Source organism: Chiloscyllium punctatum, chromosome 26 (genome assembly GCF_047496795.1).
Source record: "Chiloscyllium punctatum isolate Juve2018m chromosome 26, sChiPun1.3, whole genome shotgun sequence".
In the NCBI taxonomy this organism is placed as follows: domain Eukaryota; kingdom Metazoa; phylum Chordata; class Chondrichthyes; order Orectolobiformes; family Hemiscylliidae; genus Chiloscyllium; species Chiloscyllium punctatum.
In genome coordinates, this window is record NC_092764.1 from 44,667,461 (window position 1) to 44,691,798 (window position 24,338).

Below are 24,338 nucleotides of genomic sequence, written 5' to 3' on the forward strand. Positions count from 1 at the left end.
GTGAAGAGTGCTGCATTGGCTTTTATTTGTTACACTGAAGCCAATAGGTTCCTCCAGTTGGTGAATCTCAGTGGAGCAGCATAGTCAGGGAGGTAGAAGTCCAATAGCTTTGTGTTAAAATGTTTATAGCCTGAGTTTACATCAGCATGGGCGAAAACATAATGACAAATTAATTTGGTTGTTGAGTAGCCATATTGAGTAGCATGTCATTGGTCTAATGTTCTATAAAATTATTTTGCAAAGGAACTATACAAACCATGGGCTACTATGGAATCTATTGATAAGCCTCCCTCCCACCATTGCTAAATTAATTCAAGTTAACCAAATCTTTTAAAATCAAATAATGTAAATAGTTGTAATAGTGGAGACTTTGACTAGTGAATTAGATTTTATACAGATCTGTGACTGTAAAGGAGGGCTTATGCCCTGAAGAAGGGCTTATGCCCGAAACGTCGATTCTCCTGTTCCTTTGAAGCTGCCTGACCTGCTGTGCTTTTCCAGCAACACATTTTTAAGCTGTGGCTGTAAAGGTAATGGTCAACATTTTGCCAAAGTTAGCTTAGTAAGAAAGGCAATATTATCATGAGATGGGCACTTTATACTTGAAATCTTCAGTAATATATTTTCTAATCAACCTGCTCATAGATATTATTATGCATCTCTATAGCAGGAAAAATTGAACCTGGCCTCTTGGCTCAGAGATAGGGACACTAACACTGCATTACAAGAGCTTCATTAAATCTTTCAAAGTAAAGTATAAAACTTAAGTGGATTCAACTTCAGACTGCACTGAACAAAAAAAACTATACTTTTATTGAAATCCTATTTGTGTTTTTAATTGAAGTTATGAAAAGCAATGTGTGACACTAAATTAGTTCACAACCTTTTCCATTAATTTGAAGCAATAAAAGTTTGTCCATTAATTCAGAAAACTAAGCAGAAATCTAAAACTACAAAAGTGCCTCAGCACAGCTCAAATAGCCAATCTTCACTCCTGAACCATCACTAGCTGCAATGTGGCCTTAAAGGGACATGGTTCCAATATGAAATAAGGAAAGACTAACAATTCCACTCAAAAATGATTAACATTTTGTAAGAAGGGAGTAAATCTGCTTTCCACAAAATTAATAATGAATCTAACAGTTCCAGAAAGTGAATCAAACATTTTAATTTTTCCTTAAGTCAGAATCAGATTAATATTATTGTGTTTAAGAATTATATCGCACCTTTGGGGACAGAAACACCTATTGCTGATGCTTGTAATATTTAATAAAAACAGAACACGAAGCCAAGATGTACTTCATAGAGGATCATATTATTTCTCCGTTTTTGTGGTTTGGCAAGGGACTTCCTACCTAGTTAATGTGGTAATAGGACTAAGGTGTGTAAGACATGAGCAAAAACAGAAATATGCTATGTACTTTTGATCAATGCGGCTGCAGGTATAAAGCACAGTGTGCGTATGGATTGTCTGAGGGCCCATCTGCAAGTACACGTGCAATGAATTGGAGCCTCAGGTGTAGCTTATGACCTGCCATTATTAGTGTTTATATATAGGCTGAATCAAACAGCAAGTATGAAATATTAAATTTGACTACAAATATTGCTACCACACACTAATTAGAATCAGTGAGGTGAAACCAGACCAGATCTGAAATAAGCTCTTGATGAAGTTGCTCACTACAGTACTTTTAATTTCCCAAATTTGCAGACCAAAGTCAGTAATTTACCATGAAACCTCTATAGTTGCTCATTTATTCACCCATTCCCTCATCTTTAATGCCCTTTTTCCTGGTAGAAAGTTTATTCTGTCTCATCCTGGTTGTTCCATCTAGTATGGTTACATCTTTACTTCTGCAAGCAACCTTACTTGGCCATCTGTCGCTGAATTTGACTAGTCCCATCAAATTCCCTTGGCCTTGCTCTTTTCTGCAAGAACAAGCTCATAATTCAAAAACACCGAAGAGTGAGAATAACCCCCACATTCAGTTTGCACCAAAACATCTTCACCTTTTGGTAGCAAGTACAAGCAGTTCTTGGATTAATAAGATCAACACTATCCTGCTGTCCATATTGTATCTGTTGCTTTCCTATTTCTGTATGAAGTTAAACTGCTTCAGGTCCCCTATATCCTACCCTTGAGCCACGTAATTGAAGGGAAGAGGACTCATTATTTGATTAGGAATTTTACAGCCTTCCAGATTCAAATACTGAGTTAAACAATTCATAAACTATGCCCCCAACTTTTCTTTCTTATATTTTCTTTTGCTTTAGACAACAGCCGCAGGTGATGATTCTGTCTCCACTAAGGCCATCTTTTTTTCCTTTACTTCTGTTACAATTACCATCTTAGTCAATTTTGCATCGTTAACCCTTTTGGTCATTTAGTCTTTCCCATCTGCTTCCAACCCCAGATCATCCCTTTGATTCTTTTTTATTCCCACTACATCTGTAATTGTTTAAAATTTGTCATATCTTCAACTTTTCACATCCTCCTGAAAGATCATGACCTGAACTATTTGTCTCTCTACAGATGCTGGTGTATCTGCAGAGCATTTCCTTTCATTCCAGATTTCCATCATTCATTGTGTTTTACTTTTGTATTACTGAAAGTGCTTTTCGTATATCTTTCCTAATATTGTCTCTGATTCAACATTTGAATCTCACCAATCAGGTTTATGCCCATTTTATGGCAGAAATCGCTCTGGTCAGTCGGAAATAAATTCTCTCTGACATAAAATGTGGTGCCATGTTCTCTCCTCATCCTCTCTACAGCTTTTACCACTTTTGATCATATTATCTACTTCCAATTTCTTTTCTCCATTTTTACAACAACGAAGTAGCTCTGGCTCTGCTCCACGCTTACTTCGATCACAAATTGATTGGTATCTCTTACAACAGCTTCTCATTCTGGTTCAGCATCATTCCACCTTAAGCTTCAGGATCTATCCTTGGACCTCTTCCTGTTCTAAACTACATGATGCCCCTTAGCAGCATCATCCAAATTCATAGGGTTAACTTCCACATGTATGCTCATGACACCCAGCTTTATACCTCCATATAGCCTTGTCTGCTGTCTGTGGTTTCAAACTGCTGGTCAAACATCCAGTCTTCAAAGGGGTCATGATTTCCTCCAGTGGTACTGTCATCACCTCATACTACAAGTCCCATAACCTTGCCATGAATTCCAGTTCATCAACAGCCAGTAACTCAACATGAAACAGTTTAGTCTCAAGCACCCTATCAACCCAATAGGAGTAATTTTGTACACTCAGACAAAATAAAAGTCTTTTCCACCACTCTAACATTGACTACTTCAAGTGCTGTCTTGGCCAGCTACTGCTGAAACCCTCACTCTTAAAATGTTAGAGACTCAAATGTTCCAATACTTTTCTGACCATCCTCCAAACTCTGTATTCCTCAGTTCACTTGGCATTGTATCCTATCACATAAATCCAAACAGTGCTGTACTATTTGAACTATATTGACATTTGGTTCCCCTAGTGCCTCCAACTTAAACTTCTCATTCGCATTTAAATCCTTACATGGCTTCACTCCTCCCTCTCTCTGTAACCTCTTCTATTCTTACAATCCCTCTCCCTACAACTCTTTGCTTCTCCAACTTGGGGCTCTTGCATATCTGCCCTTCTATCATACTACCATTTACAGAGATGTCTTCCATCACCTTCCCTACATGCTCCAGAATGATGTTCCTCAATCCCTTCAACTCCCATCTTTATATCCTCTTTTAAGGACCTCCTTAAAAGGTAACCAGGCTCCAGTATCATTTGAGTGAGTCTGTGTTGCACCTCCTGAGCCAATATATATTTTCCAGGGGGGTGGTGCCCACGACTGCACACAAGACTCCAGATGGGATCTGACAAGGCTCTGTGCAACTGAAGCATAACTTCCTCCCCTTTGTAACCTAGCCCCCCACTACCCCGAGATAAAGGCTGACATTTCATTAGCCTTTTTGATTGTGGTTTCTAAGTATGCAGTAGCTTCAAATGATCTGTGCATTTAGACTCCCAAATGTGCACCTCATTGCCAACTTCAAATCCTAAAGAATCTCCATAAACAAGCATAGAATGTAGTCAATGTGACTTTGGATAAAATGCATCAACATTTCTGAATCTTTATTTGAAAAGTGGAATTAGACTGCAATGACTGATATTAATTATATTGATAAAGCAGAAGCAGCGATTTCACAGCCACAAGTAATCATCAATGTTGTCGCTAAAAGCCCAGTATTACCCTCAAGCAGAGTAATTTTTTTCATTTATTTTGCAGAAATTACTCTAATGCTCTCAGAATTGAACTTAATTTATTCAGTATTCACAATTAAAATTAATAGCTTCTGATTCAACTGTGGAAGAGATCAAAACAAATTCTATTGTATGCAACTTACCTGTAAAACAAACAGGGCATTTAAAAGTACCTCCCATCCCTTCAAAGCTGTGTTCAATCAGGTGACACAGTAGCTTTGCTGGCGAGTCAAACATCTGGTTACACAGTTTGCACTCATGATTGATGCCTTCCTCTGTAAAGTTCAAATAATATAACAGTTAGTTAAAGAAAATTATAGGCTGGAAGTCGGGGTACACAATGAAACTGTTTGAAATTTATATTTGAAAACCAACAATCTAAACCAAGTACCAAATATCATTATGGTAGATGTCAATAAAAAAATACATAGATATTGTTCAAAACCATGAAAGTTCCAACCTATTATTATATACTATAATATTTGTCTGTTTGCTCTAAGGCTGGTTATGATGCATTTGTGCCCTCAATCATCAGCATTTGTATTTTACAATATTTAAAATACATCTTGCACCTGCAAGAGGCCTGAAGATTTAAGTAGCATTAAAATATTGAAAACACAAATCAACATTGCTCTGACCTTAAACCATGACTGTCAGTTTTTTTTTACAGATATCATGGATTTGGGATACTTCTGGCAGCTGAAGATGAGCATTTGGAGCTGACAGATTTATTACTCCTATCAGATTTGATGACAGCAGATTAGGACCCTGCTGAGTCTTGGTAACAGCCTGTCACCAAATCAGGATTAGTTGCACTGACCACAGATGTTTTTGATTGGATAAACCTAACACCTTCCCTACTGCGCTTTTACTGAGGCTAAAGCTAAATGTACCAATTTTATAGCACCCAAGTGTTAACATTTGATTTCTTTAACAGTTAGACAACACTTATAGGCTACAATGAATGCTAACATTATCGGTCAATTAGAGATGGGTTGGGATTGGTTACATTTTTGATGCAATCCAGCAATTGTGGTCCAACAATAAACTTGTCAGAAGGTAATGAATTCAATACAAACTTCAGGAGGAAAATGTAATTGGAAATATATCTGAAATAAATTTTATGCCAAGTATGCCTCTTCCTCTCTTCTCCTGCTGGAGACTAGATGTAATTTTACTGGCTCTCTGAAGGCTCCTAGGAGGTATAGGTGCTGATAAATGCCACAGAGTCATATCAGGATGGCTCCCTGATGCAATCCTGCTGTTTGGGAAATTTCTCAGCAACAGGAAAGTTACTGACTTGGCATACTGCCAAGCAGAGGTGCCTGGTGAACATAGACAATTAAAGACCAATGAAGGGCTACTTCCTGGGGTCAGTGACATTTAGCTGGTGGTGGAACTGTTTCCCAGCATTGTGTGGGGAGACCAGAAGCTTCAAGAGAGCAGCCACCTTCAGATTTCGGGTGCTGGTGGGAGTCGGCGGCAGGGGGAGATGGGCAACTGGATGCTCATGACGCAAAGAGGGGAGTGCCACTGGCAAAGACCATCCCTATGGTATCAGTGGAGAGGTTTCCCCTCTTCCTGCTTGGCCCCAACAAACGGAACAACTCTGCATCAACCTCTCAAACCCTGCTCAGAAACGGTAACATGGCGCAGACCTGCACATTTCTCTTACAGCCTCAGCAGCAGCTATCTCTTTTTGTGACACTGCAAATGCCGCAGAACTTTCCTCTGATTTGGTTGGGGGGGGGGGGGGAGAGCAGAGTGGGGTTTTTTTGTGGCGGGGTGAGGAGAACAGATGTGTGTGTGTGTGAATGAGTGGGTGTTGTGATTATGCTTGTAGGATTATATGAGGAGGGAGTCAATGAGTAGTGCCCCCGGGGGTTGGGGGGGAGGGAGCTGTGTGTTCTTTTACTTTATTCATGGACCCTGATCATTGCCAGGTGTGCCAGCATCTATTGCCCACACCCGAGTTGGCCTTGAGATGGTGGTGGTAAACTGCCTTCTTGAAGTCCATTTGTTGTAGGTACACACAGAGGTCAGAGAGAGAGAGAGAGAGAGACAGAGACAGAGAGAGAGAGAGAGAGAGAGAGAGACAGACAGAGAGAGAGAGAGAGAGAGAGACAGACAGACAGAGAGAGGCACAGAGAGAGAGAGTCATAGGGATGTACAGCATGGAAATAGACCCTTCAGTCCATGCTGACCAGATATCCCAAATTAACCTAGCCACAATTGCCAGCATTTGGCATATATCCCTCTAAACCCTTCCTATTCATATACCCATCCAGATGCCTTTTAAACATTGTAATTGTACCAGCCTCCACCACTTTCTCTGGTAGTTCATTCCGTACACACACCACCCTTTGTATGAAAAGTTGCATGTTAGGTCCTTTTTAAATCTTTCCCTTCTCACTCTAAACCTATGCCCTCTAGTTCTGGACTCCCCACCACAGGCAAAAGACCTTGTATCCAAGCTTCTCATGATTTTATAAACCTCTATAAGGTCAGCCCTCGGCCTGCAGCACTCCAAGGAAAACAGTCCCAGCTTATTCAGCCTCTCTTCTTCTAAGGAGAATGATTGTATGCAAACAGAATAAAGAGGGCATTGGAAACAAAGCTTCTAAAAAGATGAATGCTACAAATATAAAAAAGCGTGCGTGCAAGAGTAGTGTGGTCAGTATAAAAAATATCAAATGCAAATGCTGCTTTTTTCAATATATTTTAAATCAGTGTACAACAGGAAAGCATCCGCTAGGCAAGGTCACCAGTTCAAAAGGTTGAAAAGGTAGCTATGTATTTGGAGTTTGGGGGTATGTCAGTGCATGCCGGATGTGTGTGAGAGTTTGAGAATGAGTGTGGTGGTTATGTAGAGACTCTAACTAAATTTATGTTGTGGGTCTGTGTGAGCTTTCTTAGTTGTTCATTGGTGCAGGCGATGCTGGTTAGGCCAGCATTTGGTATCCATCCTAACTGCTCCTGAGCTGAATGGCATGCTGGGAAATTTCAGAGGGCAGTTAAGACCCAACCACATTGTTACTGGCCTGGAGTCACATGTAGGCCAGACCAGGTTGGAATGGCAGATCTCGTTCAGTAAAGGACCTTGGTGAGACAGATGGGGTTTATACAACAATCGACGATAGTTTTATGATCACCATGACTGAGACAGGCTTCCCTTTGCAGACTCCATTAAAATTTAAATAAATTTAAATCTGACCAGCTGCCCTGGTGGAATTGAATCCAATTGTAAAACATGATAACCCTACGCTGGCCATGACAGAACATGGAAATACATCTACATCTTTTAGCATGGGCCGGTGTGTGTGCTATTTCACCACAATTGTGCTGCAAAGTAGTATCTGGGGAGCCTTAGGGCTAGAATTAGCTTAAGTAATGATCTAGAATAGGGGTTCTCAACTCTTCTGAGACCTCCCTCATCTGTTATAAAGCTTCTGTGAAAACCATAAAACATAGCTTTTCTGCAAGAAATGAATAAAAAACAATTAAAAATACATTTATTCTTTTAGTTTTACTTATCTGAAAATCTTTGGCTGCTGTTTAGCAAAAATTTTCAATTCTCACAAATACTTACACCTTGAATCAAATGCCCCAATAAAAACACATTTTGTGGTACAATGGTAGTGTCCTTACTCCAGGACCAGGAGGCCCAAGTTCAGGTTCCACCTGCTCCAGAGGTGTGTAATAACATCTCTGAACAGGTTGATTAGAAACTTTAGAAATGAAAAATGCATTTTTATGAAATCTTCAATGGAACACTTTTGATACAGCAGGTTACATTCGTGCCCCTGAGCTCTGGGTTCAAGTCCCACTCCAAGACTTGGTGGCAAAGGAAGATGCATTCTTAATATGGCCAAAAGGGCTGGGTATAAACTTTCAAATCCTTCCAACACACATTGGCAGATGGTAAGAGCAGGAGAAACTCCTTGTCTGCCATATAATGGAAAGAAACTGAAAGTTCGACTGGCACTATCTAGTGATCCATGCCACAACCTATATGTAAACATGTATGTTGCCACAGCAACACAAACTCATTGTGAGCGTGGCTGGATGGGCAGTCAGAATTGGTGCCAAAAGTAGGAGTTCAATGCTATTCCTGGATTTGGGACTTGCTTTGCTGTCCTACCTTTGGTGGAGATCATTGTGTAGTGGGTTAGATTTGCTTTTGATAGAGAGTTCAGTCACACAAATAATAGAAACATGAAATAGCATTTTGTAACCTTGTTATCACTTCTACTGCTCAGATACATTAAATTCTTTCATGTATCTCCAACCAAGTTCCTCTTGATACCTGACTGTCACCATGAAGAACAAATAGATCTAGGAAACTAATAAAATGATTGACACCTTCAAAACTGGTACCTTTATCAACTCCAATGTTGCTGACTGGATTAGTCTCTCTCTGGCTGAACATAAATATCTTTAACAGTGTTGAACGTTTTTCATGTAGTTAAAGCACTTTCACAGAAACATCAAAAATAGAAGCAGAGTAGGTCTTTAGCCCTTTAGTCTGTTCCGCCATTCATAATGATCCCGGCTGATCATCCAACTCAATAACCTGTGCCTGTTTCTCCCCCAATTGTTTTAATCCTTTTAGCCTCAAGTGTTATATCCAACTTCCTCCTTGAAATCAAACAACGCTTTGGTCTTGACTGCTTCACACATCAACATTATCAAAGAATACAAGGACATAATATATTTGGGACAATCCATTCAAAGAAATGTAGCTATTTCTTCTGGGTTGTTAGTAGTTAATGGTTTATAAATTGCAATTTTTATTTTGTTAGAACTCCTTTGACTAGGTCCCACTGGAATGCGAGTTATTCAAGAAAGGATGGAGATGGAAAGCAGGAAGTTACAAACCAGTTAGTTTAACATCTACACAGAGTGAAAATGCGAGAATCGTATTTAAAAAGTCACAGCAACACACTCAGATAAGTTTGAAGTAACATGGCTTTGTGAAAGAAAATTTGTATTTAACAATCTATTAGAAGTTCTTTGAGGAAGTGGAATGTGCTGTGGATAAAATAGAACGGGTGGATGCATTCTACTTAGAGTTGTAGATGGCACCTGATAAAGTGGCACACCAAACATTATTATGGAAAATAAAACCATGTGGTGTTATGGATAATATTGATAGAAAGAACACTAGGTGGCTAACAGGAGGCAGTGAATGGACATAACTGGATCTTTTTCAGATGGCAAAGTATAATGAACGGTTCTCAACAGCAATCGGTGCTGGGGCCTCAGATGTTTATGATTCATACAAATGACTTGGATGAAGGGACAAAGTGATTTCCAAATGTGCTGACATTACAAAGATAAGTAGCAAAGTAAGTTGTGAAAAGGACACAAGTTCATTACAAAAGAAATGGATAGGTTAAATGAGCAGTCAAAGGTTTACCAATGGAAAGTAATGTGGGAATGTATGGCATTGTCTATTTTGGCCGGAAGAATAAAGAAAATCTAAATAGTGACATATTGCAGAACTCTGAAATGCAGACGCATCAGACTGCCCAAGTTAAAAGATCTCAAAGATCCATCCCACCCTGGCAATGTTTTTCTACAACCTCTACCATCAGGGAGAAGGTATTGAAACCTGAACGAATGCACCAGCTGGTTTTGAAAGTTTCTATCTTACTGTTGTTAAAATACTGAATAGACTCACAAACTCTTAACCTGTACCTGTGTTTTTGTTTTTGCTGCTGTTTGTCTATTATTTACTTATCTATGCTACTTAACTATGTAATCTGCCTGTATTGTGTGCAAGACAAAGCTTTTCATTGTGCCTCTGTACACATGACAATAAATTCAATTCAATTCAATACAAGAATCGCAAAAGTCAATTATGCAGGTATAGCAAGTAAGAATGTTATTATTTACTGTGAGGGGAATTCAATTCAATTCAAGTCAATTCATTTCAAATACAAAAGGAGAGGGTTGGGTTGGATCGGACACTAGCTCAGTGGTAAGCACGGCTGCCTCACAGCACCAGGGACCCAGATTTGATTTCAGACTTGGGTGACTATCTGTGTAGAGTTTGCACATTCTCCCAATGCCTGCATGAGTTTCCAGTGGGTGCTTCAGTTTCCTCCCACAGTACAATGATAGGTTAAGTCATAGAGATATACAGCACGGAAACAGACCCTTCAGTGCAACTCATCCACACTGACCAGATATCCTAAATTATTCCAGCCCTATTTTCCATCATCTGTCCCATATTCTTCTCAATCGTTCCTATTCATATACCCATCCAAGTGCCTTTTAAGTATAGTTTTACCAGCCTCTACCAGTTCCTCTGGCAATGGAATGCTAAATTGCCATGCTAAATTGTCTGTAGTGTTCAGGAATGCGTAGGCTAAGTGGGTTAGCCATGGGAAATGCAGGGTTACTGGGATAGGGAAGGGGGCTAGGTCTGTGCAGACTCGATGGTCCAAATGGCCTCTATTTGCACTGTAGGGATTCCATAACTTAGGTTATGCTTCAGTTATACAGAACACTAGTAAGACTGCATCTGGGGTGCTGTGTATAGTGCCGGTCACTATGTTTAAGGAAGGATGTAAATAAATTGGAAGCAGTTTACAAACAATTTACTAGACTAATACTTGGAATGAGAGAATTGTTTTATAAGGAAAAGTTGTACAAACCCCAGGCTTGTATCCACACGAATTTGGAACAGTAAGAGGCGATTTGATTGAAGTATATCAGATGTTATGACAGGACAGATGTGGAGAGAACACTTCCTCTTATGAGCAATGCTCACCTTTGTTATTTTCTGTACCCAAAATCCTAATCACACCAACTGGCATGCGTGGAACCTCTAGATGGCTGTGCAGCTTGGAGGGAACATTGCTCATAGGAGAATTAGAATTATAGGTCCCTATTTAAAAATCAGGGGTGGTCCATTTAAAACAGAGTTGAGGTGATTTTGTTTCTCTCAGACGGTCGTGGATCAATGGAAGTCTTCACAAAAAGATGGTGAAACGTTATCAGGGATCAGTGGGAATGTGGATTTGAATTTACAATCAGATCAGCCATGACATTACTGAGTTGCCTGAGGGGGCTGAATGGCCTATTCCTGATTTATATTTTAACATTCGATGTACACTTTCTCTGGGTATGTTTGGCAGATTCCTTGAAACCATCTTGCAGTCCCGCAGGGGTCCATAGACCACCTGAGGGAGTTACTAATCAACAGACCATGAACCAAAAGTGTACTTTTTTTGTAACAACTTAAGTAACAATCACTTCCCAGTCAAAGCTGCTCGTAAAGTTTAAAAGTAATGAAGAGAAAACTAAGTACAACAAAAAAATTGTGATTAGGCTCTACTCAAGATAAGGTAAAAACAATGACTGCAGATGCTGAAAATCAAATACTGGATTAGTGGTGCTGGAAGAGCACAGCAGTTCAGGCAGCATCCAATGAGCAGCGAAATCAACGTTTCGGGCAAAAGCCCTTCATCAGGAATAAAGGCAGTGAGCCTGAAGCATGGAGAGATAAGCGAGAGGAGGGTGGGGGTGGGGAGGGAGTAGCATAGAGTACAATGTGTGAGTGGGGGAGGAGATGAAGGTGATAGGTCAAGGAGGAGAGGGTGGAGTGGATAGGTGGAAAAGAAGATAGGCAGGTCGGACAAGTCAAGGAGGCAGTAACTGAGCTGGAAGTTTGAAACTAGGATGAGGTGGGGGAAGGGGAAATGAGGAAGCTGTTGAAGTCCACATTGATGCCCTGGGGTTGAAGTGTTCCGAGGCGGAAGATGAGGCGTTCTTCCTCCAGGCGTCTGGTGGTGAGGGAGCGGCGGTGAAGGAGGCCCAGGACCTCCATGTCCTCGGCAGAGTGGGAGGGGGAGTTGAAATGTTGGGCCACGAACCACGAACCAAACCGCCCCGTGGCCCAACATTTCAACTCCCCCTCCCACTCTGCCGAGGACATGGAGGTCCTGGGCCTCCTTCACCGCCGCTCCCTCACCACCAGACGCCTGGAGGAAGAACGCCTCATCTTCCGCCTCGGAACACTTCAACCCCAGGGCATCAATGTGGACTTCAACAGCTTCCTCATTTCCCCTTCCCCCACCTCATCCTAGTTTCAAACTTCTAGCTCAGTTACTGCCTCCTTGACTTGTCCGACCTGCCTATCTTCTTTTCCACCTATCCACTCCACCCTCTCCTCCTTGACCTGTCACCTTCATCTCCTCCCTCACTCACCCATTGTACTCTATGCTACTCTCTCCCCACCCCCACCCTCCTCTCGCTTATCTCTCCATGCTTCAGGCTCACTGCCTTTATTCCTGATGAAGGGCTTTTGCCCGAAACGTTGATTTCGCTGCTCATTGGATGCTGCCTGAACTGCTGTGCTCTTCCAGCACCACTAATCCATCTACTCAAGATAAGTTCAGTATGACAAGCAACTGCACGGAATGGGATCCAAACCTATGCAATTATAAAAAAAATCTGGATTTAAAGTGTGAATCCAAACACTTCAAGGCACCACATCCCAGTGCTTAACACACTTACATATGTAAGCCCCTGAGACAGCAAAGTTTACCCATATATCTGCACAATAAGTCAAGAACAGATCACCACATTTAATGTAATTAGGCAGCTAAAACACACAGCATTCTGTCAACACAGTAGATGTTTCCTAAAAGTAAAATACAAATAAGCTGAAGTTAAAAGGGGAGACACTCCTTAAACTTACCAATATATGCAAGATGTACATTTCTCTGGCTCACTGTATTTCTGCATGAGCCATGCAATAATGCAAAAAATAAATATTTGCGTTTTCATTGTTAATTTAACATACAAAGTGTACTTAAGGGAGTTCATCTTGTTGGCATTGAATTAAAACTATAAAAGCTTTAATCCCCTTTTGTGTATAAAGTTACAGCTGGAGCTTAAAATCTTTCAGAATACACAGATTTAAAACAAAGGTAATTATTTATTGTCCTTCTAAACAGTAAATGGAGTGGAATAAGCAGTCTGCTGACTTCTCACTCATGGCAGTTATGATCTACTATTGCACTCCTTAGAAACTGTCACCACAGATGAATGCACTAGTATAAATATTGTCTAGAATCCCCTTAGGGATCAATGTCTGCTACAGTTCATGTTGTTTACATTTCAAAGCTGCTATAGCTCTGTGAACAATAATTATTGATTAATTGATTAAAAAGACAATTGCATCCTCTTTTTCAACATTTTTACAAATGCTAATGAATTTTGAACGCAGATCAGTCTGTTCAAAACAAGGGTACCAGCTACATCAGTGGCTAAAAGTCATAAATTACTGTGCAGTTAAAAAAAACTAAGCAAATATGAGTTCGCAGCAGGGAACTAATAATGCGCCTCCAGCTGTTCCAGTTAACCTGCAAATGTGGCCATCTGCACCTCAGGAGAGAAAGAAGAAAGAAAGATGGTGCCAGGGAGAAAGGAGGAAAAGGAGGAAATACCGGCAGCACAGGGAGAACCTGCACCCAGAGCAGCAGGGGTGACCTTGCTACTTATGACCAGGCAGACACATAAAGTACTAGCTAAAAAGACTAATAGTATACTTAATGTATGCGAACAGCTTTCTAATAGTCATAGTTCTATTGTGGTTTTTGCAGTTTTAATGAGAAAGTAGACTTCCTTTTTAATATTCATGCTCTCATTGCATGATACCTGTTTATTGATGTGGTACAGTGCATACACAAATCACACAGCAATAAACACTCTTAAGATGGTTCTCAAGTATCTAAAATGCCTTAAATTAAAATCACACTTGTTCCAGGACTTTTGGATCATTATAATTAACAGCACATTCTGATGAAAGATCATTGACCATGAAATGCTAATTCTGATTCTCTCCACAGATGCTGCCAGACTTAGTGAGCATTTCCAGCATTTGGTTGAAGATTCCAACATGCTTTATATTGTCCTTTTGATTAACAGCACATATCTGTTGGTGGGCTACTGTCTACACGTTTCTTATTTTAATCAAAAAGTTGTACTTATATAGCATCTGTAACATTGTAAAATGTCCCAAAGCACTTCAAAAGAGGGTTATGCAACAGATATCAACATCCCATGACTCAAAAAGGTATTTCTGCTAATGACCAAAAAGCAGGAACAAAGACAGAGGCTTTGAGGAGTGTCTGAAAAGATGAAAAAAAGTAAGAAGCAGACAGGTTTAGGAAGGGCATCCCAGAGCTTATAGTAAGATACGTGAAGGTATAAGTACAATTAGCACACTGATTTACACAGAGTTGCTCAAAATGTCAGAATTAAAAGAGCACAGAAAGCTTAAAAGATTGTGAAGCTAAAAGAGGTTACAGAGATTGGTATGGGTAAGATCATGAAGGGATTTGAAAACAAACATGAAAATTAAGTGAACACAGGCATAGTATGTTGCACATTAGAAACAGATAGCAGTTTTAAATCATCATTAACTTAGGGAGGGTGGGATATAGGAGACTGGCCAGGAGTGCATTGGGATGGTTCAGTTTAGCGATAATGAGGCATGGGTGGGTTTTTAGCTCAAATGATCTGGACGGGGTCCAAAGTTATGTGGCATTAAACAGGTAAACGTAAGCAGTCTTATCAATGTTGAGGTTATGTGTTCAGAAGCTCATCCCAGGGTCAAATATGACACTAAGATTGCTAGCAAACTGGGTCAGCCACAGATAGTTGAAAGGGAGAGGGATTTTCTGCTGTTAAAATGTTCTTAAGTTATCAAAGAACGAAGAGGTTTTCCATTATGCATAAACTCAACTATCATGGGTACAGGCTGATTTCAAAATTATTCAATATTGTGACCACAGCATTTGCTGGGGAAAACTCACTGTAATATTAGACATTATGTGTCACTGTGTCTATCATATCTAAATTTAGATTTATTTTATTAAATTTATATCTAAATGAGCTGGTTGAATTAAAACCTAAAGCTGGATAGTTTCTGAAAATACAGTACATAACATATTTAAATATTAAACCATATCAGTACGTACATTTTTACTGATTTCCTTGTATTTAATACTTCTCTGAGATTTTACTCGCATATGTTTTTGCTAAAACTACCTTTTTCTCTATGAAAACAAATTCAGTAGAAATCTACTTAAAGACAAGTGCTAAATAACTTGAGATATGAAAAAATACGAGGAGACAAGGGAAAGAAAGAAACTGAGGAATGGATATGAAACAGCAACAGAAGTGAATATAAAAAGGATGTTATTTTTATCCTAATGCACTATGATGCAGTAAGATGCAGAATGGTGTATTTATCACTTAATAATTACAGGTAATTCTTGAAGAAAAATGGCATCTCAACACAACATAAGTGTTTTTTAGACAAAGTTACGCATGTGAAATTTATGAAAATATTGCTTTGTGGGGAAAGATTCTAATTTATAAGTTTTAACAATTCACAGACAGTGAATAGAGTTAGCCTGTATGTTTTTTGTATTTGTATGTGCTAAATTATTTAGTTCAGCAGCAACAATGAGAGGATAGAAAAGAAGCAATATTACAGTAGTGGCGGGAACAGCAAGAGTCACAACTTAATTCTTGAAATCCTGATAAAACATGCCCCCATTTTTTCAATGATTTAATCCACCCTACTACTTCAATATGATACCACATTTTAAAATAAGATATTCAACAGGAATCGGTTTCAATTTTTTGAAAGAATTGATTTCTCTTTTGAGCCACATAATAATACTGGAATTTTAAAATAGGGATAAGAAATAGATTTTAAAAACATTTTAAATTCTAGATTAACACTGTCTTGGGGAATGTGATCATTGTATTATTCCACAGATTATTTGCTGATCATTGGATTTAAATTTAGAGGTTTAAAAATTTTAAAAATAATATTAAAATGTATTCGACAAATACTTCTCAACTGATTGGATCAAATGAATGTTGTTTTTCAAAATAATCTATGGCAAACTATGACAGCTTGCATTAGTAAATATTTAGCTTAAACACAATGGGCAATAACATGCTATGGAAGTCAATAAAAGTGCTGTTAGATTTAGTCTTGCATGTTTAGGTTTCAAGCAGGCCAAGCAACTATTTAGTTTAAACAATGGGACTAAAGGATCCTGAAATTACTAGTGCTAGAGTTGAGAAGAAAGCTAAGTAAAACTGGGTAAATCCAATGTCAAATCAGTATGAAACGAGAAATAAAGCAGAAAGACTGAGAGAAATAAGATAGAGAGAAAAGTCAAACAGAATTAAAATGTTAACTTCTGCATTTCTTTAATTCTTCAACAATAAATTAAACCTTGAGGAATGAGATTATACACCGGTTTTAGCTCCAGTTCTGAGAGGATAGAGATTAATCCTTATCAAACTTGGATTGAAACAGATAACTTAAGTTTCTGTGCAAAGTTTATTTCATATCGATTGTGTGGCTTCTGCATTCTACATAATGCAATTTAATGGTGACTTATTATCATATGGCAGAACAATTAAGTAGAATACTAAATAGCACTTTCCAAAGATATTAATTGCATAATATTGCCACATAATTTTAAGTAATCTTATTACATCATTTGAAAATTATATCAATTTGGTTTGGACCCATTTACCTGGTGAACAGTACTGGATAAAAGTTTATCCCTAATAAAAGAACATGCAGCTCTTTGATAGTCCAAATGTCTCTTTTCCTTTTGATGTCCAAAACTATTCTACATTTACCTCAACAACACTGTCTGATTTTGTCACTGCCTCAGCTCATCTGCTGCTCAAAATCCTATCTTTGTCCTTGTTACCTTTAGACTTCACTATTCCAGTGCATTCATGGTCAGTCTTTCCTTCTATCCTTCCCAAACTTGAGATCATCTTAATGCCTCTAGCATTTGCTCTTACTCACACAAAAATCCATTTACTGATCACTGTTCTGCTTGTTGATCTACAATGGCTCCTAGTTAAACAAAGCCTTGATGGTAAAATTCTCTTTCTTGTTTTCAAATCTTTCCACGGTTTTTCCTTCCCTAGATCTATAATCTCCTCCAATTCCAAAACACTCTGAAATCGCTGAGCTCACTTAACCCTGCCCTCTTGAGCATCCCAGACTTCAACTGATACACCATTAATAGCTGCGCTTTCAGATATTTCCACTCTACACTCTGTAATTATTCACTGTGTACTGGACAAGTACTGTCAATCTGAAACTTCCAACCCCCCCCATCACAAATATCCATTTGTAACATTTAGCCTGAATGTGATGTAGTGGGGAAATCACACCCATTTTGTGGGGAGGAACCCGGAGGTCCTGCTGGGTGAGGTAATGTAGAGTTGGGGCTTACCCATCACCCAGAACCAGCAGTGAAAGCAACAACACTAGACAAGGGCTACCTGGTCAGAGTTTGCCACTGGGGTTAAAGCTGCCTCAGCCATTTAAAGATCAATGATCTTCTCCACCTGCCAGTATAAGTATCATATCTTCTCGGATACCTCACATACCACCTCCAACCAAGGCGCATGTTTGACCACTCTTAACAATGCCTGGAACATCTTCCCTTACTCACTGCCACCCACCTGAGCCGCCAAAACCACTAACCCTGAAAGCCTTCTGTGCTACCTATTCACTCGACTGGACAACTCTCCCACCTGCACCAAAAGTAACAATTGCGTCACCCATCTTCATTTCCCTTCAAACTTACCATACAGGCATTCCAGGAGGAAAGCAAACAGGGCAGGAAGAGTCAACATGGGTGATGGGCTATATGACATTCAGCTCCTCAACTCTGACTGGTCCAGGTGGCAAACTGTTTCCTAGCCTGTGGACTGGTGTCATCCTAGTAGATCTATTCGACACCTGTCCAATCATTCCTAAAGGAAGTGTAAATAATTATCCTATCCTACCACCATTTAGCAATGTTTCTTTAGTCTACTTTTGCGTGAGTGTATTAGAGCATAGTTGCTTCACATAGAAAGAGGGGAAGGATAGCTTGGTGGGGAGGTCAGTATGGAGAAAGAAATGCTGCAGGAGGGGTGAACCTGCCTCAGTGACTGCTCTTAGCTTTCTGTGCTAGCATCCCCCAAAGCCATCCCCTTGATTTGACAGAGGTCTGCTGACGACCATGATCAACTTCTTTCCTTTGTGCACACACTCCACTACATGGCAAGACAGAAATGATATGAGCCTCTGGCTAAAGGGGAAAACTACAAAACGTCAATGCAAGACAAGAATGCTGCGAGTGCCCAAGTAAACTCAGAGTGAGTGAGTGCTAAGACAGCAAGCAAAGCGTCTGGAGATGCAGCCTGCTCCAGTCCAGGAGCTGGATGCATGTCCCTGAGTGCACAATGCTGCAACATTACAGTCAGAGTTGTTGGTGCAGCAATGAAACACAGACGCCTCCTGTACATTCTTCGATGCTGGCACATATCGGATACCAGTGTCTATCTCATGGAGCATACCCCAAGATGTTGGTGCTTGGTCTCCAACGCAGAGTTCCTTTGGAGCAAGCTGGGTCCCTGTTCTGTTTTTCAGGTCCCATTTTCTCAATGTCTAGCTTGCTTGGCAAGATTGGTAAAGTAGATATCTGAATGTTAGTGAGCTAGTCGAGCTATCAGCAGGGCATTTAGGAGATAACAATCCCTTTAATAGGCTTTTTATTCCTGATGAAGGGCTTTTGCCTGAAACGTCGATTTCAAAGCTACTTGGGTGCTGCCTGAACCACTAATCCAGAAACTCACTGCTGCCTAGTCAGAAACCCATTATGCTGCTTGTGAAAAGTATACAAGATGGAGAGATGTGGCCCTGACATTGAGGTGGGTCTCCCAACACTTCTTGTTCAATTGTGCCACAAATCTGGTCATAGCCCACATTGTTCAGAACCCAGTAAGATTCTGTCCATAATTTATTGTTGATTTGTAAGTTCTATCCAAAGAATTTTCAACTCCTAGCACATGAAATATAGTTCAGCACAGTCCAAACATTAATGGTAAATTTTGTAATCAAGCTTGGTTTCCTAAAAAGGGAATTTAGAAACAGTACGTCTGTTTGCCTGAGATAAACAGAGGGTTCTGACAGTATAGCAATTGTTGTCATGCAAATGAATGACCTCTTTGCGTTCTTCAGGTAGACTGATGCTCTTTTGGTAGAGGTTTTGAATCTTCAATGATAATACACATGGCAAACTTCGTTACAACATAACAAAACTGTTTCTAACTTCACTGCAAGGTTCAAATTGGGAATATACTAAATAGCATCAACATAATGTTATAACAAGCAGGACACTTGGCTCCTGTTGCAGTAACCTCTTCCCCAAAATGGGAGTACAGTTATTTATTGTCTTCTTAAAGATCAATTGAAACTGTAAGTTGTGAGCCATGGCTCAGGGTTTGTACATTTGCCTCTGGGTCAGAAGATCTTGGGTTCAAGATTCACTTCTTGACGTTCAGCTTATCATTACTCTGGGAATAATTAGGAGTAATTTTTCATTGGTTCCACACAAATTTAAGGTATGTCCACATGGGCTAGATTGAAGAACATGGTCTTTAATAGAGGGTGAAGGCAAAACTGGATAGAAATGGTAAAAGACATCAATGTGGTGGTATTTCCAAGAATGTTTTCAATCATAAATTCACAGAGGGGCATACAATCTTCTTCAATATTTTAACTGTTGCATGCATTGATTTTCAGTTTGGGGTGTTTATGCAGGGCGACCACTGGAAATGTTGAGTGTGAAGGTGTCAGAGGCTCAGTTGAGGATTTCAGCAGCTGATGAGCTAAAGCACAGCAGAGGCAGATGATGTGAGAATGTTGGTCATTCAGTTTTGTAATGAGAGGAAATGAGGTAGGCATCTATATTTAGGGTGGAGTTGCATGTCATAGGCACAAATAGCAATGCCCAACTTCAGACATGGTCAAAGATGTAGAGTTTTTGGCTTTGGTCTCACTAATATTTAACTGGAGGAAATTGTCTCATCCATGAGTCAATATCAGACGAACAATTGAACAACAAAGAGGCAACAGAATGTCCTGTAGAATCTTTCTTCAAGAGATCCAATGACTGGTGACCATTTCTGTGATACACAGATTGTATATAAAAAGTACAAAGGATGGGTCTTTTAGATCAAATGATATATTCTTGTTCTACATTTCTGATGTCTATGTTTTAATCCCTTGAGGTGGTCATTTTTCCCAAAAAAACTTGCCTTTTGTAATTCTGAAGACACATACAGCAACATGTATTTACATTTGTAATGCCAATTATACTGTAAATGGAAAGCCACAAAATATTTTTCCTTCACACAGAAGTATTAATAAACTAAGGTAAAACCATATTTATTTGTAAGAACACGATACCACACCACAGTTATTTACAAGGCAAACAGCAGAATTAAACAGAACTTAGTCCATTATCAATTTATCTTTATTCTCATGACTGAATTTGTTAATAAATGAAGCAGGCAAATCTTTAATTTAGGAGGCAAGGACTACAGACCCTGTAATCTAATTTGTGTAATCCAATCCATTTTGTATTTAATCATCTTTTTTCCTGCACCCTCTGTCCCACCTCGTCCCCACCAACAATCACAGCCGTACAATGCTCAGATAAGGAGGCAAATTACCAGCTGCCAAAACCCTGTCATCAGCAGGCTAAGGTGACTCTTCTAGTCCATTTGTTGTTCCAATACACAATTGACATTAGGAACTTACAGGTATAGAATAACAACGTGAATTCATATTGTTCCAATCTGCCCTGCTACTTTCTGACTCAGAAATAAAACAATAATATGCATGAAATATTTTTAAAATGCACCTAACAGTTTGAAATTTGCAACAATCTTTATTGGACTTCTTTTTGCTTAAGACACTCAGTGCTGTCCAGTGATCTGTATCTGCTGTAACACTTGTCTTATTAACGTTGCTTTTTAAACAGCTGTGTTTTTGTACAGTAAATTTATGAAAATTTCAGACCTAATCCCATGAGTCTTGTTGCAGAGGGAATATTCAACAACCTTAGCTCTATAAACACTAGACTTATTGAACCACTGATTGTCCCCAAAATGATAGTCTAATGACTGCAGGCAAGGACATATCGAGTATTAGCCACATGTAGTGGCAAACAAACCCACAAGAGGAGGCAGCAGCTTGTACTTAAATGGATTCCCTTGTAAATGGTGAATGTTTTCACCATGTATAATCACACCCAATTTTCAAAAACTCAATTTCTTTTTATTAATGGGAACATCTATGCTACAGTATGGTTCTTTCTTTAAGTTGGAGTAATTTACTTCAAACTAGCACATTTAATGGTGAACAGATCTTTGAGAATATACCAGAGGGATGTGGCTCAGCCACATGTAACTCAATATATGTCAACAGCTGTAAAAATATTGGTTGGGGTAGGCAGAAAAAAATCCATACGCACAGATCATGTGCCCTGCTTACTAGTTATAAGTGCTTTCAGATTTCCCCCTTGCAAACAGTAATTGGGTAATTCTGGCATGAGCAGTCATAAAACCAGAGGTTTTCTTTGAGGTTGGATGATCAAAAAGGCTGTAAATGAAAATGATCTTAATGTCTGAGGCCTACTGAGTGACCATGGCTCTGTCTGTAGCATAAGGGTTTGTTCTAATCTTTCCAACTGCAATGTTTCAGCAGCCCATATTCCTGGGGAGTTCACAGCTCCCCAGGGTGAAAATACAGTAAATTCTAGCTAATCCCCTCTGCATACAAATGAGCCCCTGGTACTTGAAAACTGCAGGACCAGACGGCTTGAATACACTGCTGGTTTTCTGGTCATATGCTTTAGCGAGCAAACAGAAAAATGAATGACAAACAAATATTACATGATACACAATATATATCTGACACTGCCAAATACAATTTCAGCGAAAGTTTACAAAGCTGTTGGTAATAATAAATGCCTGCAGTTTAGTCTTCAGATGACTAGCATCCACTGCAATCATTGTGGCTGAGTTGGGAATTCAGACTCACCACAGTCTGGAGTCCAGTCCGGGCTACAGTCCCTTCCCTTTCTCAGCTAGACGCATGCTTCCTTGTGAAATCAAAAGGCTTACTGTCACTCTTCCGATGGTGCAGCCTTCCTGCTATGATATGTATGGAAGTGATGAGGAATCAGAATGCTGCTCTGGCACCACCATGGAGCCCTGAGGTTTTGCCCAATTTAGCTAGGGACCTTATAAAAGTAGAGCTTGTCTGCTTTCATGCATGCTAAAATCCCTCAGTTGTATTGCAGTGTGCTAACTGTGTATAAAAAGAACAATGGCTTCATGAAAATCATTGCTCATACTGTTTCACTGAAATCCCTAATGCACTGCCTGATGGTTAGTTTGATTTTCCTTAAATATAATTCACAGCCTTATATTGTATCATTCTATAGGGCTTCTTTCACCACTTCAATATACTTAATCTTAATAAGAAAATACATACTTTGAAAGTGAACAATAAGAAAGACCAATACATATAAATAAATTCATGTTTAAATTTCTGTTAACAATTTACCACCACATAGATTGTTAACCAGTCATTGCGAAATAACTTCTGTTTTGAATTAGAAAGGGAATTCTCTTTAGGTTCGAATTGACCCTATTGTCTACAAGTCATGAAATGAACATGAGGTAAAGGCAAATGAAATATAAACAATTCAACAGTACTGTTCATTAGATTATCCAATTATCAGAAGCATTGTTTAATTTCAAAGAAAAAACAATGGAATTAACGGAAATGGTCAAACGTTAAAGAAGACATGAAATGCACCATGAAGAAAACTACATGTCACCTGCTCATCTCGTATTGTTGACTATGGAGAATGCACTACATTTCACCACAAAGAGAAAACATATCAATCCTAAATCTGTTCAACCCATTCTTTAAGTATGGAAAATGAAATGACATCTGAACAGAGAATACAAAGAAACACAACTTCTCATGTTGAAAATAGACGAAATGTTTCTGAAGTAACTGTGAAAGAAACTGAAGATTACTTCTGTCTGCAAACAAATATTTAAGCTTATCCAAATGAACTCATGTGGAATAAAGTGGTAATTTGCACACCTATTTATGGTACAGGAAGTAGAAAATAAATCATTTAACCCAATTTCTGTTCCCCATGGGGGAAGAAGATATAATTTCACTGCCCAATGATGTGACAATTCACTACAGTGAAATATGACAAATCACACTGGCCTCATGGCACAGCAGGTTAGTGCATTAACACACTGTGCTACAGAGTGTTAGGACTTAGGTTTGTACCTCAGAGGCCACACCTGGCAAGTCCAATGCCAGGGTAGTATAACTGCACTTCCATAATAGTAAAAAGGAAGACTAGCAATGGGAGTAAATCATGTCACTGGCACAGGCTTGCATGAGGGTGAAATAATTACATTTGCATCACCTTGGGTAAGTTACCCTCCATCTACCTGCTTGAAGAAAAGTGGCTACCTGAAGTACTTGACAAAAGATATTCTTCAGAATGGGTCAAAATCTATTAATCATCCTGTTAGACTATTATGCTAGAATTACAGAAACAAACCATTCAGCCCAACCAATCATGCAGATGGTCATGTTCCATTGAAGCATTCCTTCATCCTTTCTCATCTCTACCTAGAATTCTAATCATCTAATCCTTCTTCATCAAATGCTTGGCTAGTTTCCCCTTGAAGACATGCACATTACTCACTTTCCCAAATAGGAAGGGTTTTAATGGGAAACAAAAAGATGGCAGATCAATTAAACGCTTCATTTGGTTCTGTCTTTACAAAGTTGGGCACAAATAATGGTTCTAAAATGTTGGTGAACACAGGATCTTGTGAGAGGAAGAATTGATGGAAATCACTAATAGTAGGGAAATGATGTTGGTGAATAAATGCCAGTAAAACAGCAGGACCTGTTAAACTACATCCCAGACACTAGAATAGTGAATGCACTGGTGGTCATCTTCTAAGATGCTATAGACTGTAGAAGGGTTCCTATGGTTTGGAGGGTGGCTAATGTCACCATACTATTTAAAAAGGAAGTAGGAAGAAAACAAAGAACTATAGACTAGTTAGCTTGACAATAGTAGTGGAGGAAATGCTAGAGTCCATTCTAAAAAACTTAAT

At 39.2% G+C, this 24,338-nt stretch overlaps 1 protein-coding gene across 6 annotated transcripts in view; it reads right to left on the reverse strand.

Annotated features, from left to right (window-relative positions):
- znf423 (zinc finger protein 423) overlaps nt 1-24,338 on the reverse strand; it is a 366,010-nt gene that overhangs the window by 48,919 nt on the left and 292,753 nt on the right. For all 6 annotated transcript variants that reach the window (XM_072596261.1, XM_072596260.1, XM_072596259.1 and 3 more), the window contains one exon: nt 4,409-4,540. In XM_072596261.1, coding sequence (XP_072452362.1) covers nt 4,409-4,540 — 132 coding nt within the window. The remainder of the gene's footprint in view (nt 1-4,408; nt 4,541-24,338) is intronic.